Raw genomic sequence first — 14,212 nt, 5'->3', positions numbered from 1 at the left:
TATATATATTTATATAAAGTTGGTGCTTCAAGCTTAATTCTCACCTCACATTGGAGAAAAAGAGTGAATAAATATTATTGGCCCCAAATAATAGAGCTTAAAAACCTACTATAACTTCAAAGTGAAATCAAAACCAAAATCAAAAGAAAACAAAAAACAAAACTGTTCTAATTGGAACTATCAATATGGAATTTTTGCATCCCAGCATAATAATTATATATGAGGAAATAGATGTCTTACGTGGTGTCCTTAACTGACAAGAATTTCATCCTAATTTTTTTCCCCCTAAAATAGGTATGCAGTGTCAATGGCTAGAAGGATTGGAGCCAGAGTATATGCTCTCCCTGAAGACCTTGTGGAAGTAAAGCCCAAGATGGTCATGACTGTGTTTGCATGTTTGATGGGCAGGGGAATGAAGAGAGTGTAAAATAACCAATCTGAATAAAACAGCCTTGCTCCCAGGTGCATGATTCGCAGGTCAGCTATTTCCAGGTGAAATGCTTATGGCTTAAGGAACTCTTGGCCATTCAAAGGACTTTTCATTTTGATTAACAGGACTAGCTCATCATGAGAGCCCTCAGGGGAAAGGGTTTAATAAAAACAACTCCTCTTTCCCATAGTCAGAGTTGGATTTGTCAGGCACGCCTGAAATGTGCTCATAGCCAAAACATTTTACTCTCTCTTCCTAGAATGCTGCCCTTGACATTTCCCATTGCTGTATGTTATTTCTCGCTCTGTTATCTTTTGCCCTCTTAGAATGTCCCTCTCTTGGGACTCGCTTAGATGATGGGATATGAATATTATTAGACAGTAATTTTGCTTTCCATCCAGTATGCTAGTTCTTATTCGAGAACTATGGTCAGAGGGTATTTGGATATGAGTATCCTTTGCTTATCTTTGTAGTACTGAAAATCTGCCGAAGTAACTGGCTGTGCAGAATGTAATAGAAGCTTTTCTTATTCTTTTATTCTTAAGATCAGTATCTTTTTACAGTATTCTTTCTACAGGATCCTTTTTTGTACATTTAAGAATATTTTGATTACATTAAACAAGACTGCTGATTTTGCTACTTTTTTTAAGGGGTCTTCAAGTAAGTAAAACATACATCGTAGCTAGAAGAAAAATGTACCTTAAATTTGCATCTTCCCTCTCATACCCAAGCTGTAAACAATTGAAATATTTTGTCTTAAATCACTTGGTTCAATACATGCTTATTTGTTTTAAAGCCTGTATCATCAGACTCTCTCTCTAAATTTAAAATGCTGTTGAATATGATACTGTTGAGGAGAGAATGTGCTCAGAACTTAGACGGGATTTAGTAGGCTGAGAATGCTAAGTGTACAATATATTTTTTAATTTTACACCTAAAACAAAGAACTGTGGTCACTAAAAATAAACATATATATGTAGGAATTAATGTACTCTTGCTTTGTCAAGCTGTTTGCTATAGTTTCCAAGGTATTATGTTACTCTAACTCTGAAAAGTGATGTAATCTGGTAGCAATGTAGTAATTCAAATAAAGGCATTTACATAATAATCAGTTTCTTCATGCTTTTGTCTCTTAGGAAGTATGACAATGTTTGTCAGGATTTTTTCTTTTCGTTTTTCTGATGTATTCTATAAAATGGTGTTTGTTAAATTTGAGTTTTGGGAGCGGAATTAGAGGTACTGAATTAAGGACACTACAAATGAAGTAAAAGGGTTTTCTCCAATTTACCAAAATTTCTTTATCCAGTTCCTGCTTTTTTTTCTTTTCCACCTCCTTCAATCTTTTCAATGTTCTGTGATATACATATCCTGAAACAGTGGGGATCTGAACAGTCACAGAGGAGAAATGGTTCATGGGAGATCTTCACAACCTCATCCATATATGACATTTTTGGCTGGATAATTCTTCGTTGGGGTCAGGGGAAGGGGCTACCCTGTGCATTGTAGGAGGTTTAGCAGTATTACTGGCCTCTGCCCACTAGATGTCAGCACATTCCCAGTCATGTTGACCAAAATTGTCTCCAGCGGTGACCAAAATTGTCTCCAGAGATAACCAAATGTCTCCTAGGTGGCAAAATCATCTCTTGTTGACAATCAGTGCCCTTTTAAGCTTTTGTGTGAATGAGTAATATAAGGTGTAGTCTACTGAGGATTTGGTTACGTAGTGATACTATATAATATTTTGCATTTAAAATCTGAGAGATGGAAAGACCTTTTTAAATATCACCTGAATTCCAAAGACATAAAATAAAAAAGGGATACATTTGACAACTCTACTTTTGCAAATATATATGTATAATAAAAAAGATCAAAATATAGATAACTAAAAAAGTGAGTTCAGTCTCAGATTATAGATTCTTTTAACATAAAAATAGAATTTATGAGTGAAAAAAAGACAAATCTGCAAACATACTAGGGTAACTGATGAAGTAAGGACAATTACATCTTAAGACCTGTCTTACGCCTTGAACCTGCCATACTCATTCACGTTCGTCTTCGTCAAAGTACAAAGGTTCTTCTCTATAAGCCCTAACGCCTTGAAGTGCCTCTTTAACAAGATAGGGGCCGGGCACAGTGGCTCAAGCCTGTAATCCCAGCACTTTGGGAGGCCGAGACGGGCAGATCACGAGGTCAGGAGATCGAGACCATGCTGGCGAACACGGTGAAACCCCGTCTCTACTAAAAACTACAAAAAACTAGCCGGGCGAGGTGGCGGCGCCTGTAGTCCTAGCTACCCGGGAGGCTGAGGCAGGAGAATGGCGTGAACCCGGGAGGCGGAGCTTGCAGTGAGCTGAGATCCGGCCACAGCACTCCAGCCTGGGTGACAGAGCAAGACTCCGTCTCAAAAAAAAAAAAAAAAAAAAACAAGATAGGAAAGATATATTCCATGTGGCCCTTTCTTCAAAAAAGAAGTTGATTTCTTGTGTGGTTCACTGTACAGGGCCCACAGCCTGTAGAAGTGTATGATGGGGTAGTTAAGTGTTCATATAAAGCAGTGGGCCTGACACATGATTTTTTATCCTCCAAAAACTAATTGCAACAAGTAAGAATGTAGACCAAAATTAGCAATACATAAGAATTCTGCCGGGCGCGGTGGCTCATAACTGTAATCCCAGCAATTTGGAAGGCTGAGGTAGGGTGGATTGCCTGAGCTCAGGAGCTCAAGATCAGCCTGGGCAACATGGTGAATCCCTATCTCTACCAACATGGTGAATCCCCCATCTCTTCCCCACATACCTGTAACCTCAGCACTTTGGGAGGCTGAAGTGGGAGGATTGCTTGAGGTCAGGAGTTAGAGACCAGCTTGGGCAACACAGGGAGACTCCGTCTCTATAATAAAGTTAGCTAAGCATGGGGCTGGGTGCAGTGACTCAAGCCTGTAATCCCAACACTTTGGGAGACCAAGGTGGGTGGATCACCTGAGGTCAGGAGTTTGAGACCAGCCTGGGCAACATGGTGAAACCCCATCTCTACTAAAAATACAAAAATTAGCCAGTCATGGTAGTGGACACCTATAATCCCAGCTACTTGAGAGGCTTAGGCAGGAGAATCACTTGAACCCAGGGGACAGAAGTTGAAGTGAGCCGAGATCGTGCCACTGCACTCCAGCCTGGGCAAAAGAGCTAAACTCCATTTCGGAAAAAAAAAAATTAGCTGAGCATGGTGGTGCATGCCTGTAGTCCCAGCTACTTGGGAAACTGAGGCAGAAGAATCACTTAGCTCAGTTGATCAAGGCTGCAGTGAGCTGTGATCAAACCACTGCACCCTAAGCTTGGCTGCAAGACTCTGTCTCTTAAAGAAAATAAAGATGATATTCCCCTCTATCCTAATATGCTGATTGATTTTTTTTAATAACTTCAATTTTTAATAATGGAAACAATTTTGCCATTCTAGAAACAATTTTAGGGAGGAAAAATCTTCCCTACAAAAATAAGCTTAAACCCATCAAAATTATAAATATTATAACTTTTTACTTCTGCCATTTAAAATGCTCTCCTGCAATACTACCCCCCTTCATTTAACATCTTTCCTGTACTATCACATATTGAAGAGAAAACAGTATTACAGCAAAGCTTAGATAGTTTAACATAACGATTTGCACAATGGTTCTTAAAAAATCTTCGGCCTTAGTGGCCTTTTTTCTTCACTTACACATTTAAAATGCTGCTGCAGTAACCAGTGTTTGGGAAAGGACATCAGTCTTCAGGAACCATGAACTGACAGAATTTCAATACAGTAAGTTTCCAGATTGCAATATGTAGTGCACATGACAGTGAGCGAGGTTCTGGATAAATACAGATGAGGATGCCTATTCAGACAAGAGAGATTGATTTTTTAATTTTTGTCATGAATGGGTGGGTAGATTTTATCAAATGCTTTTTCTTCATCAATTTATATCATCTTAAGGTTTTCTTCTTTACCCTATTGATACAGCGAATTACATTGATTAGTTTCCAAAGGTTGAACAAACCTTGCATGCCTGAATAAATCCCACTTGGTCACAGTGTATAATTCTTATATATTGTTGAATTTTATTTGCTAATATTTTATTGAGGATTTTTGTATCTAAGCTCAGAATGACTTTAATTTTTATTTAAATGTTTGGTGCAAGTCTCCAGTAAAACTGTCCAACTCTGGAGATATTTCTTTAATGGTTATGGGGCTATTCAGATTATCTATTTAATCTTGATTGTGTTTTGGGTGGCTTTTGAATTTTGAGGAATTTGTTCACTTCTTCCATGTTGCTGAATTTGTGAACATAAAGTTTTTGTAGTATTTCCTTAATTATCTTTTTAATGGTTGCAGCATATGTAATGATATCTTCAGTTTGATTCCTCATAGTGGTGATTTATGTCTTCTCTCTTTTTAATCTTTGTCAGTCTTACTAGAAGTTTATCAATTTCATTACTTTTTTTTAAGAACTAACTTTTTGTTTCTTTGTTGTTTTTGGTTTTCTATTTTATTGATGTATGGTTTTATCTTTATAATTTCCGTCTTTCTGCTTTGAATGTGTTTTGCTCTCTTTTTTTGTAGCATCTGTCCAAGACAACCATAAAAAGCCACTAACCGGCCGGGCGCGGTGGCTCAAGCCTGTAATCCTAGGACTTTGGGAGGCCGAGACGGGTGGATCACAAGGTCAGGAGATCGAGACCACCCTGGCTAATACGGTGAAACCCCGTCTCTACTAAAGAATACAAAAAAAAAAACTAGCCGGGCGACGTGGTGGGCGCCTGTAGTCCCAGCTACTTGGGAGGCGGAGGCAGGAGAATGGCGTGAACCAGGGAGGCGGAGCTTGCAGTGAGCTGAGATCTGGCCACCGCACTCCAGCCTGGGCGACAGAGCCAGACTCTGTCTCAAAAAAAAAAAAAAAACAAAAAAAAAAAGCCACTAACCTCAATAAACTACTCATACAGAATTATCTATTTCTCCTTTCAGCCAGATCAGTTTTTTTGTTTTGTTTTGTTTTGTTTTGTTTTTTGAGACAGAGTCTCACTGTGTTGTCCAGGCTGGAGTGCAATGGCATTGGCTCATGGCAACCGCGGTCTCTGGGTTCAAGCAATTCTCCTGCCTCAGCCTTCTCAGTAGTTGCGATTACAGGTGCCCACCACCACTCCCAACTAATTTTTTTTTTTTTTCAGTAGATACAGAGTTTCACCATGTTGGCCAGGCTGGTCTCGAACTCCTGACCTCAGCCAGCCTCGGACTCCCAAAGTGCTGGGATTATAGGCATGAGCCCCCGTACCTGGCCACACCCTGCTCAGTTTTTATGTATTTTGAGACTGTGTTGTTTGGTGCTTACGCATTTAGGGTCACCATTTCTTTTTGGCTAATTGATCTTTTTCTGATTACATAATGTCACTCCTAGTTCCTAGTAATTTTCTTTGCTCTGTATTCCACTTTATGTGATATTAATATAGCCTAGCCATTCCTGCTTTTTAATGTTTACATAATTGTCACTTTCTATTCTTTTATTTTCGACCTGCATTCATTATTCTTGAAGTGAGTTTCATGTAGATTTCACATAGTTGGGTCATGTGTTTTTATCTGTGTTTTAATTTTTTGTTTGCTTGCTTTTTGTTTGTTTGTTTGTTTTGAGACGGAGTTTCACTCTTGCCGCCCAGGCTGGAGAGCAGTGGCGTGAGCTCAGCTCACTGCAACCTCCACCTCCCAGGTTCAAGCGATTCTCCCGCCTCAGTCTCCTGAGTAACTGAGATTACAGGTATGCACCACCATGCCCGGCTAATTTTGTATTTTTACTAGAGATGAGGTTTTTACCATGTTGGCCGGGCTGGTCTCGAACTCCTGACCTCAGGTGATCCACCCACCTCAGCCTCCCAAAGTGCTGGGATTACAGGCGTGAGCCACTGCACCCAGCCATTCCTTTTCTTTCTTTTTTTTTTTTTTTTTTTGAGATGGAGTCTCGCTTTGTCTCCCAGGCTGGAGTGAAGTGGTGCAATCTCGGCTGACCGCAACCTCTGCCTCCCAGCTTCAAGTGATTCTCCTGCCTCAGCCTCCCAAGTAGCTGGGATTACAGGTGCCTGCCACCACGCCCAGGTAATTTTTGTATTTTTAGTAGAGATGGGGTTTCACCATGTTGGCCAGGCTGGTCTCAAACTCCTGACCTCAGGTGATCCACCCGCCTCAGCCTCCCAAAGTGCTGAGATTACAGGTGTGAGCCACCACGCCTGGCTGTGAGCCACTGCACCCAGCCTTAATTATTAATAGTTAGACATTATTTACTTTGAAAGTAATTATTGATATGTTAAGGCATAAGTGTACCATTTTATTATTTAGTTTATGTTTGCTTGTTCCACTTTTTGTCCTTCTGTTCCCTGCCTCTTACTTTTTGGTGAGTCACTTGAACGTTTTTAAAATTCCATTTTGATATGTCAGTAGTGTTCTTGAATATAGTTCTCTTTTTATTTTTATTTTTTGAGACAGTCTTGCTCTGTCACTCAGGCTGGAGAGCAGTGGCACTATCATGGCACCACTGCAAACTCAACCTTCTCCCAAGCTCAAGCGATCCTCCCCTCTCAGCCTCCTGAGTAGCTAGGACTACAGGCACATACCACCACATCCAGCTAATTGGTTTTGTTTTTGTTGTTTGTTTGTTTGGGTAGAAACGAGGTTTTGACATGTTGCCCATGCTGGTCTCTAACTCCTGGGCTCAAGCAATCCTCCTGCCTTAGCCTTGCAAAGTGCTGGGATTACAGGTGTGAGCTACCTCGTCCGGCCAAATATGTCTTATTTTTTAAGGACTTGCTCCAGGTGTTAGTGTATACATATGTACCATATCACAGTGCATTACTAAGCAACATTTTAGCACCTCAAGTGAAGTACCTCACTTTCATTTAGATCACTTGACTTTCTCTACCTGTTAAATAAATATAAATGTTTTAAGCAGTTTCTGTACATACATTGAGCACCGTGTTAGATGATATGAATCTGGCTTCAACTCTCAAATAGTACCTTTAAAAAGCATGAAGAGAAGCTTAGTTTATTATATTTACCTCTTTTTTTTTTTTTTTCTTTTTTTTGAGACAGAGTCTCTCTCTGTCGCCCGGGGCTGGAGTGCAGTGGACCGATCTCAGCTCACTGCAAGCTCCGCCTCCCGGGTTCACGCCATTCTCCTGCCTCAGCCTCCCGAGTAGCTGGGACTACAGGCGCCCGCCACGTCGCCCGGCTAGTTTTTTTTTTTTTTTTTGTATTTTTTAGTAGAGACGGGGTTTCACCGGGTTAGCCAGGATGGTCTCGATCTCCTGACCTCGTGATCCGCCCGTCTCGGCCTCCCAAAGTGCTGGGATTACAGGCTTGAGCCACCGCGCCTGACCTTACCTCTATCATAACCATTCTATTTTTCTTTCTTTCTTCCTGGGGTCTCAGCATCTTTAGGTTATAGTTTCCTTTCTCTTTGGAAAACTCCCTTTCGCCTGTTAGCCATTGTTTAATAATAGGTCTTCTGGTAAAAAATTCTCTGAGGTTTACTTCATCTGAGAAAACCTTTATTTCCTTTTCCGGGACTCCTTTTACAAGGTACCGTGAGTTGAGTCTTACTTGCTACTAGACCTTGGTGAGCTTATCAAGAGTCTAGACTAGAAAATAAATAAATAAAAAATAAATAAATAAATAAATAAATAAAGAGTCTAGACTAGAATCTTACCTCTCACACTAAGAAATGTCACATACTTGATAAAATTTAACCTTCTTAGTAAGTGACTTTGTGATCTGATTCCTGTCTAGCCCGGTTTCTTACTACTCAATGCCATTCCCAAATTGTGTACCCACAAATATACAAGCACACATTGCACACATTGTTTACACACACACACACGCACACAATTTTGACTGTCTAAATAAGATGCCAGTGATTTTGAACTACTTTTTTTAGTAAGAGATATACAAAACTCACATGCTCACACTAACTCTGCATTTACACTGTTGTTGCCTGTACCTTGAATTGGAGTTGGAGGATGAAATGCAATCACGAAGGCCGGGCACGGTGGCTCAAGCCTGTAATCCCAGCACTTTGGGAGGCCGAGACGGGCGGATCACGAGGTCAGGAGATCGAGACCATCCTGGCTAACACGGTGAAACCCCGTCTCTACTAAAAATACAAAAACTAGCTGGGCGAGGTGGCGGCCGCCTGTAGTCTCAGCTACTCGGGAGGCTGAGGCAGGAGAATGGCGTAAACCCGGGAGGCGGAGCTTGCAGTGAGCTGAGATCGGGCCACTGCACTCCAGTCCGGGCCACAGAGCAAGATTCCGCCTCAAAAAAAAAAAAAAAAAAAAAAAAAAGAAATGCAATCACGATATGGTGTGAGGAACCAAATGGCCAATAACTTAAATACGCACAAAGGTCTCTCATTTATTTTAAGCAGAATGTCTGCTAATTCTGTAAGAATATATGTGTGACTTGAATGGTTTGCATCTCATTAATATTTAATGGATTTGGCTGATCATTCTCCCTTGATCACACACTATTCTCCAGCTACTGCCACTTTTCTCTACTCTCCCTTCCATAAAAACTTCAAAAATGTCTTTATTTATTTATTTATTTATTTATTTATTTATTGAGACAGAGTCTCACTCTGTCACCCAGGCTGGAGTGCAGTGTGGCATGATCTCGGCTCACTACAACCTCCACCTCTCAGGTTCAAGAGATTCTCCTGCCTCAGCCTCCCAGGGTGGCTGGGATTACAGGTGCATACCAGCACACCAGGCTAATTTTTGTATTTGTTTTAGTAGACACGGAGTTTCACCATGTTGGCCAGGCTGGTCTCGAACTCCTGACCTCTAGAGATTCGCCCACTTTGGCCTCCTAAAGTGCTGGGATTACAGGTGTGAGCCACCTCACCTGGCTTGAAATTAGTCTCTACTTTCTATTTCCATTTCCTCTACTCTCAATCTCTCTTGGATCCACTATAATTAGGTATTTTTCCCTATGTGAACAATCATAGAGCATGTATCAGAAATTGTGGGTGCCCAGTGACCATTAAGTTCATATGAGAGAAGAAAGGCTGAATACTAATGAGCTAAGCATCCTTTTGTTTGTTTGTTTGTTTGCTTGTTTTTGGAGACAGAGTCTCGCTCTGTCGCCCAGGCTGGAGAGCAGTGGCGCGATCTCAGCTCACTGCAAGCTCCACCTCCCGGGTTCATGCCATTCTCCTGCCTCAGCCTCCCGAGTAGCTGGGACTACAGGCGCCCGCCACCTCGCCCGGCTAATTTTTTCTATTTTTTAGTAGAGATGGGGTTTCACCGTGTTAGCCAGGATGGTCTCAATCTCCTGACCTCGTGATCCACCCACCTCGGCCTCCCTAAGTGCTGGGATTACAGGCCTGAGCCACCGCACCCGGCCTAGCATCCATTTTTTTAGGTTAAAAAATCATAACTGCAAAGGAGGGAAATAATAAAGCAGAAAATAATAAAATAGGAAACACATGATAAAGCAGATGAATAAACCAAAATTTGGCTCGTTGAAAACCTTAATGAAATGTGTAAACTTTAGCAAGATTGATCACGAAAGAAGAGAAAAAGAATGAAAAACATTAAAAATAAAAAAGGCTGGACATGGTGGCTCACGCCTGTAATTCACTACTTTGGGGACGCCAAAGTGGGAGGATTGCTTGAGTCCAGGAGTTTGAGACCAGCCTGGGAAATATACCTCATCTCTACAAAAGATGTGGAAAAATTAGCCTAATGTAGTGGCATAGGCCTGTAGTTCAGCTATTCAGGAGGTGGAGGTGGGAGGATCATTTGAGAATAGAAGGCAGAGGTTACCATAAGCCAAGATCACTGTACTGCACTGCAGCCTGGGCAACAGAGGAAGACTTTGTCTCAAAAATAAAATTAATTGAAGTTAAAAAATTTTTAAAAGTAGATATGCAGATAACTGGTAATAAAAAGATATTATGAAAAACTCTTGATAGGCTGGGCACGGTGGCTCACACCTGTAATCCGAGCACTTTGGGAGGCGGAGGCAGGCAGATGGCTTGAAGTCGGGAGTTTGAGACCAGCCTGATCAACATGGCAAAACCCAGTCTCTACAAAAAGTACAAAAATTAGCCAGGTATGGTGGCACACATCTGTAATACCAGCAACTTGGGAGGCTGAGGCAGGAGAATCGCTTGAACCCAGGAAGCGGAGGTTGTAGTGAGCCGAGATCACGCCACTGCATTCCAGCCTGGATAACAGAGCAACACTCTGTCTCCAAAAAAAAAAAAAAAAAAAAAAAAAAAAAAAACCATGATAAAATTGCAAATTTGAATGAAGTAGACAAATAACTAGAAATGCAATATAGTGTAAAAGACTCAATAAGTAATAAAAAATGTGAACAGTTTCATAACTCAAAATTTTCATTTGTATTAAAAATCTTCCAACAAAGAAAAACATGGCGACCATATGATTCTACTATTGAATTTTGCCATTCAAAAAACAATAATAAAGGCCGGGTGCGGTGGCTCAAGCCTGTAATCCCAGCACTTTGGGAGGCCGAGACGGGTGGATCACGAGGTCAGGAGATCGAGACCATCCTGGCTAACACGGTGAAACCCCGTCTCTACTAAAAATACAAAAAAAACTAGCCGGGCGAGGTGGCGGGCGCCTGTAGTGCCAGCTACTCGGGAGGCTGAGGCAGGAGAATGGCGTAAACCCGGGAGGCGGAGCTTGCAGTGAGCTGAGATCCGGCCACTGCACTCCAGTCCGGGCAACAGAGCGAGACTCCGCCCCAAAAAAAAAAAAAAAAAAAAAAAACAATAATAATTCTCACGCCGGGCGTCGTGGTTCACACCTCTAATCCCAGCACTTTGGGAGGCCAAGGCAGGTAGATCACCTGAGGTCAGGAGTTCGAGACCAGCCTAACCAACATAGTGAAACTCCATTTCTACTAAAAATACAAAATTAGCTGGGCCAGGTGGCGCATGTCTGTAATCCCAGCTACTCAATAGGCTGAGGCAGGAGAGTCACTTGAACCTGGGAGGCAGAGGTTGCAGTGAACCAAGATTGCACCATTACAGTCCAGCCTAGGCAACAAGAGCAAAATTCCGTCTCTTAATTAATTAATTAATCTCATCTTTAACGAAATCTTTCAAAGTTTCAAAGTCTGGAAAGACAGGTGAAAGTCCACACCTCATTTCATCAGGCTAACATGTAACCTTGTTAACAAAACCAGAAAAGGAAAGTATTAGAAAAGAATTACAGGGTAATCAGACTTATACTTGTAAAAATTCTAAACAATATTGGCAAACCTACTGCAGAAACACTTTTTATTATAAAAAGTGATGTGAAGTATAACATGACCAGAGTGGTCAGACTAAGTATTGGCTGAAGTTCGAAATGCAGCAGTTAATGGTTTAGAGGAATCGCTCTGCTGTGGAATCCTAGAGATCTTGCACATCTCCTCATAGACCTTATATGCAACGTGCAACCACATTCTGACCCAAAACTTGCCTAGAACATGGAAAGATAGAGTCTTCTAAAAAGCTGTCACAAGGATATTTCTGTTCTCTCTCCTTACCTTTTGAGAGACGCCCTATCTTGTGGGAGGCTGCTATGAGCAGTTTTTCATTCAATTTTCTCGTTTCAATGAAGCATGGGATTTTCCACCTTAATCTCTTTTAAGGTACAGTGGAAGTCCATAAGACCACTTAGTTGCATTCTAAAGTTGGCTCTTGAGCAACATAGTGACCTACCACTTCTTTTGTCTGTTGCTTGGCGCTCTGGTTCAATATTTTCCTGTGGAACTGGGGTTGCACAGAGCTAAGACCATGCTGATTGTTTTTGCAGTCTGTATAACTAACACATTGTCTGAATCTTTTAGGGCTCATTGTCTCTTTATTAGCCAAATCCATAGAAGTGTGATAAGCCTACCTAGCAGCTGTTATCAGCTGGTGCTTAGGAAATGCTTGATTTCTTGACACATGATGATGGGAAAGTCTGGGAGTGGTGGCTCAAGCCTGCAGTCCCAACAATTTGGGAGGTTGAAGTGGGAGGATCGATTGAGCCCAAGAGTTTGAGAACAGCCTGGGCAACATGGCGAGACTCTGTCTCTACTAAAAATACAAAAATTAGCTGGGCAAGGTGGCGCCAGCCTAGAGTTCTACCTACTCTGGAGGCTGAGGCAGGAGGGTCACCTGAGCCCAAGAGGTGGAGGTTGCAGTGAGCTGAGATCATGCTACTGCACTCCAACCTGGGTGACAGAATGAGACCCTGTCTCGCATTTCTAGTTATTTGTCTACTACAAAAAAAACGGCCAGGTGTGGTGGCTCACGCCTGTAAACCCTGCATTTTGGGAGGCTGAGGTGGGCAGATCACAAGGTCAGGAGTTTGAGACCAGCCTGGCCAACATGGTGAAACCCCGTCTCTACTAAAAATACAAAAATTAGCCGGGCGTGGTGGTGCATACCTGTAATCCCAGCTACTTGGGAGGCTGAGGCAGGAGAATTGCTTGAATCCGGGAGGCGGCAGTTGCAGTTAGCCTAGATTATGCCATTTCACTCCAGCATGGACGACAGAGCAAGACTCCGTCTCAAAAAAAAAAGAAAAGGAAAAAGAAAAAGGTTAATATCTAAAAGGCAAAATTATAAATTTACTTAAATATATGGGAGATATGGGAGCTATGGATAAACATCATCTGGATTTGATAATTTGCTACAAGCAGGCTGCTATGTGAAAAATGTGATGGCAAGTGTGTGATTTGTGACTCCTATAGGTGCATCCTTGCACCCTGATGTGCATAGGTGATGAATGTAAGTATAGATCTTACCAGGGGCATTGCATGATCTGTGGAGGCCCTGGGGTCTCTGATGCCTATTATTGTAAGGAGCTCACCATCCAGGGATGCCTATTATTGTAAGGAGCTCACCATCCAGGAGAAGGATAGAGATGTCTGCCCAAAGATTGCCAATTTGGGATCTCTAAGACCTCTTCTATGAACGCAAAAAATATGACATCAAGAAGAGGTGATTGGCGGGTGGTAAGAGGTGATTGTTGGTTGGCCCCTTCCTCCTCCACATCAAGCTGCTACAGCTGGCAAAAAAGACGGCTACTACTAGCAGCAGAAAGGGAGCGGAACCCAGAGTATCACCAGAAGTGCCTGCTAGTGTGCCAGCACCTTGCCACTCCTTCCTTTCTCTTCACCCAGATATGTGATAGGGATGGAAAAGAATTCCCCACAGAACACTCTGGTACATTATTATCAGAGAAAAATTGATAGATTCATTCATGGTTTCTTTTGAACTTGAGAAGCAAAGCTCTGTTCTCCATATTGATATGTTCGCCCTAAAACAATATCTTCTAAAAAGAGACAATATTTCAGTCTTCTGCTTGAGGAGCTGACTGTGAAGCTATGCCCAGTGAAAAACGTGTTCTAGGCCGGGCGCGGTGGCTCAAGCCTGTAATCCCAGCACTTTGGGAGGCTGAGACAGGTGGATCACGAGGTCAGGAGATCGAGACCATCCTGGCTAACACGGTGAAACCCCGTCTCTACTAAAAACACAAAAACTAGCCGGGCGAGGTGGCGGGCGCCTGTAGTCCCAGCTACTCGGGAGGCTGAGGCAGGAGAATGGCCTAAATCCGGGAGGCGGAGCTTGCAGTGAGCTGAGATCCGGCCACTGCACTCCAGTCCAGGGGACAGAGTGAGACTCCGCCTCAAAAAAAACAAAAAACAAAACAAAACAAAACAAAACAAAACAAAAAAAAGTGTTCTTGCAGCAGCTCTGGTGGAAGT

General features: G+C 42.1%; 1 protein-coding gene and 1 pseudogene across 4 annotated transcripts in view; both read left to right on the top strand.

Moving 5' to 3' along the window:
* PLS3 (plastin 3) overlaps nucleotides 1-1,538 on the top strand; it is a 90,056-nt gene extending 88,518 nt beyond the window's left edge. For all 4 annotated transcript variants that reach the window (XM_023202989.2, XM_023202990.2, XM_023202992.2 and 1 more), the window contains one exon: nucleotides 295-1,538. In XM_023202989.2, the coding sequence (XP_023058757.1) occupies nucleotides 295-427 (133 nt within the window). In that variant the 3' untranslated portion in view covers nucleotides 428-1,538. The remainder of the gene's footprint in view (nucleotides 1-294) is intronic.
* An 11,564-nt stretch (nucleotides 1,539-13,102) lies between these two features.
* Nucleotides 13,103-13,449, top strand: LOC111533366 (annotated as a pseudogene).
* The last annotated feature ends 763 nt before the right edge of the window (nucleotides 13,450-14,212 follow it).

Source organism: Piliocolobus tephrosceles, chromosome 12 (assembly GCF_002776525.5).
Source record: "Piliocolobus tephrosceles isolate RC106 chromosome 12, ASM277652v3, whole genome shotgun sequence".
Classification (NCBI taxonomy): Eukaryota; Metazoa; Chordata; class Mammalia; order Primates; family Cercopithecidae; genus Piliocolobus; species Piliocolobus tephrosceles.
The sequence above is the reverse complement of the archived record's forward strand: the minus strand, read 5'-3'. Positions and strand labels throughout refer to the sequence as shown.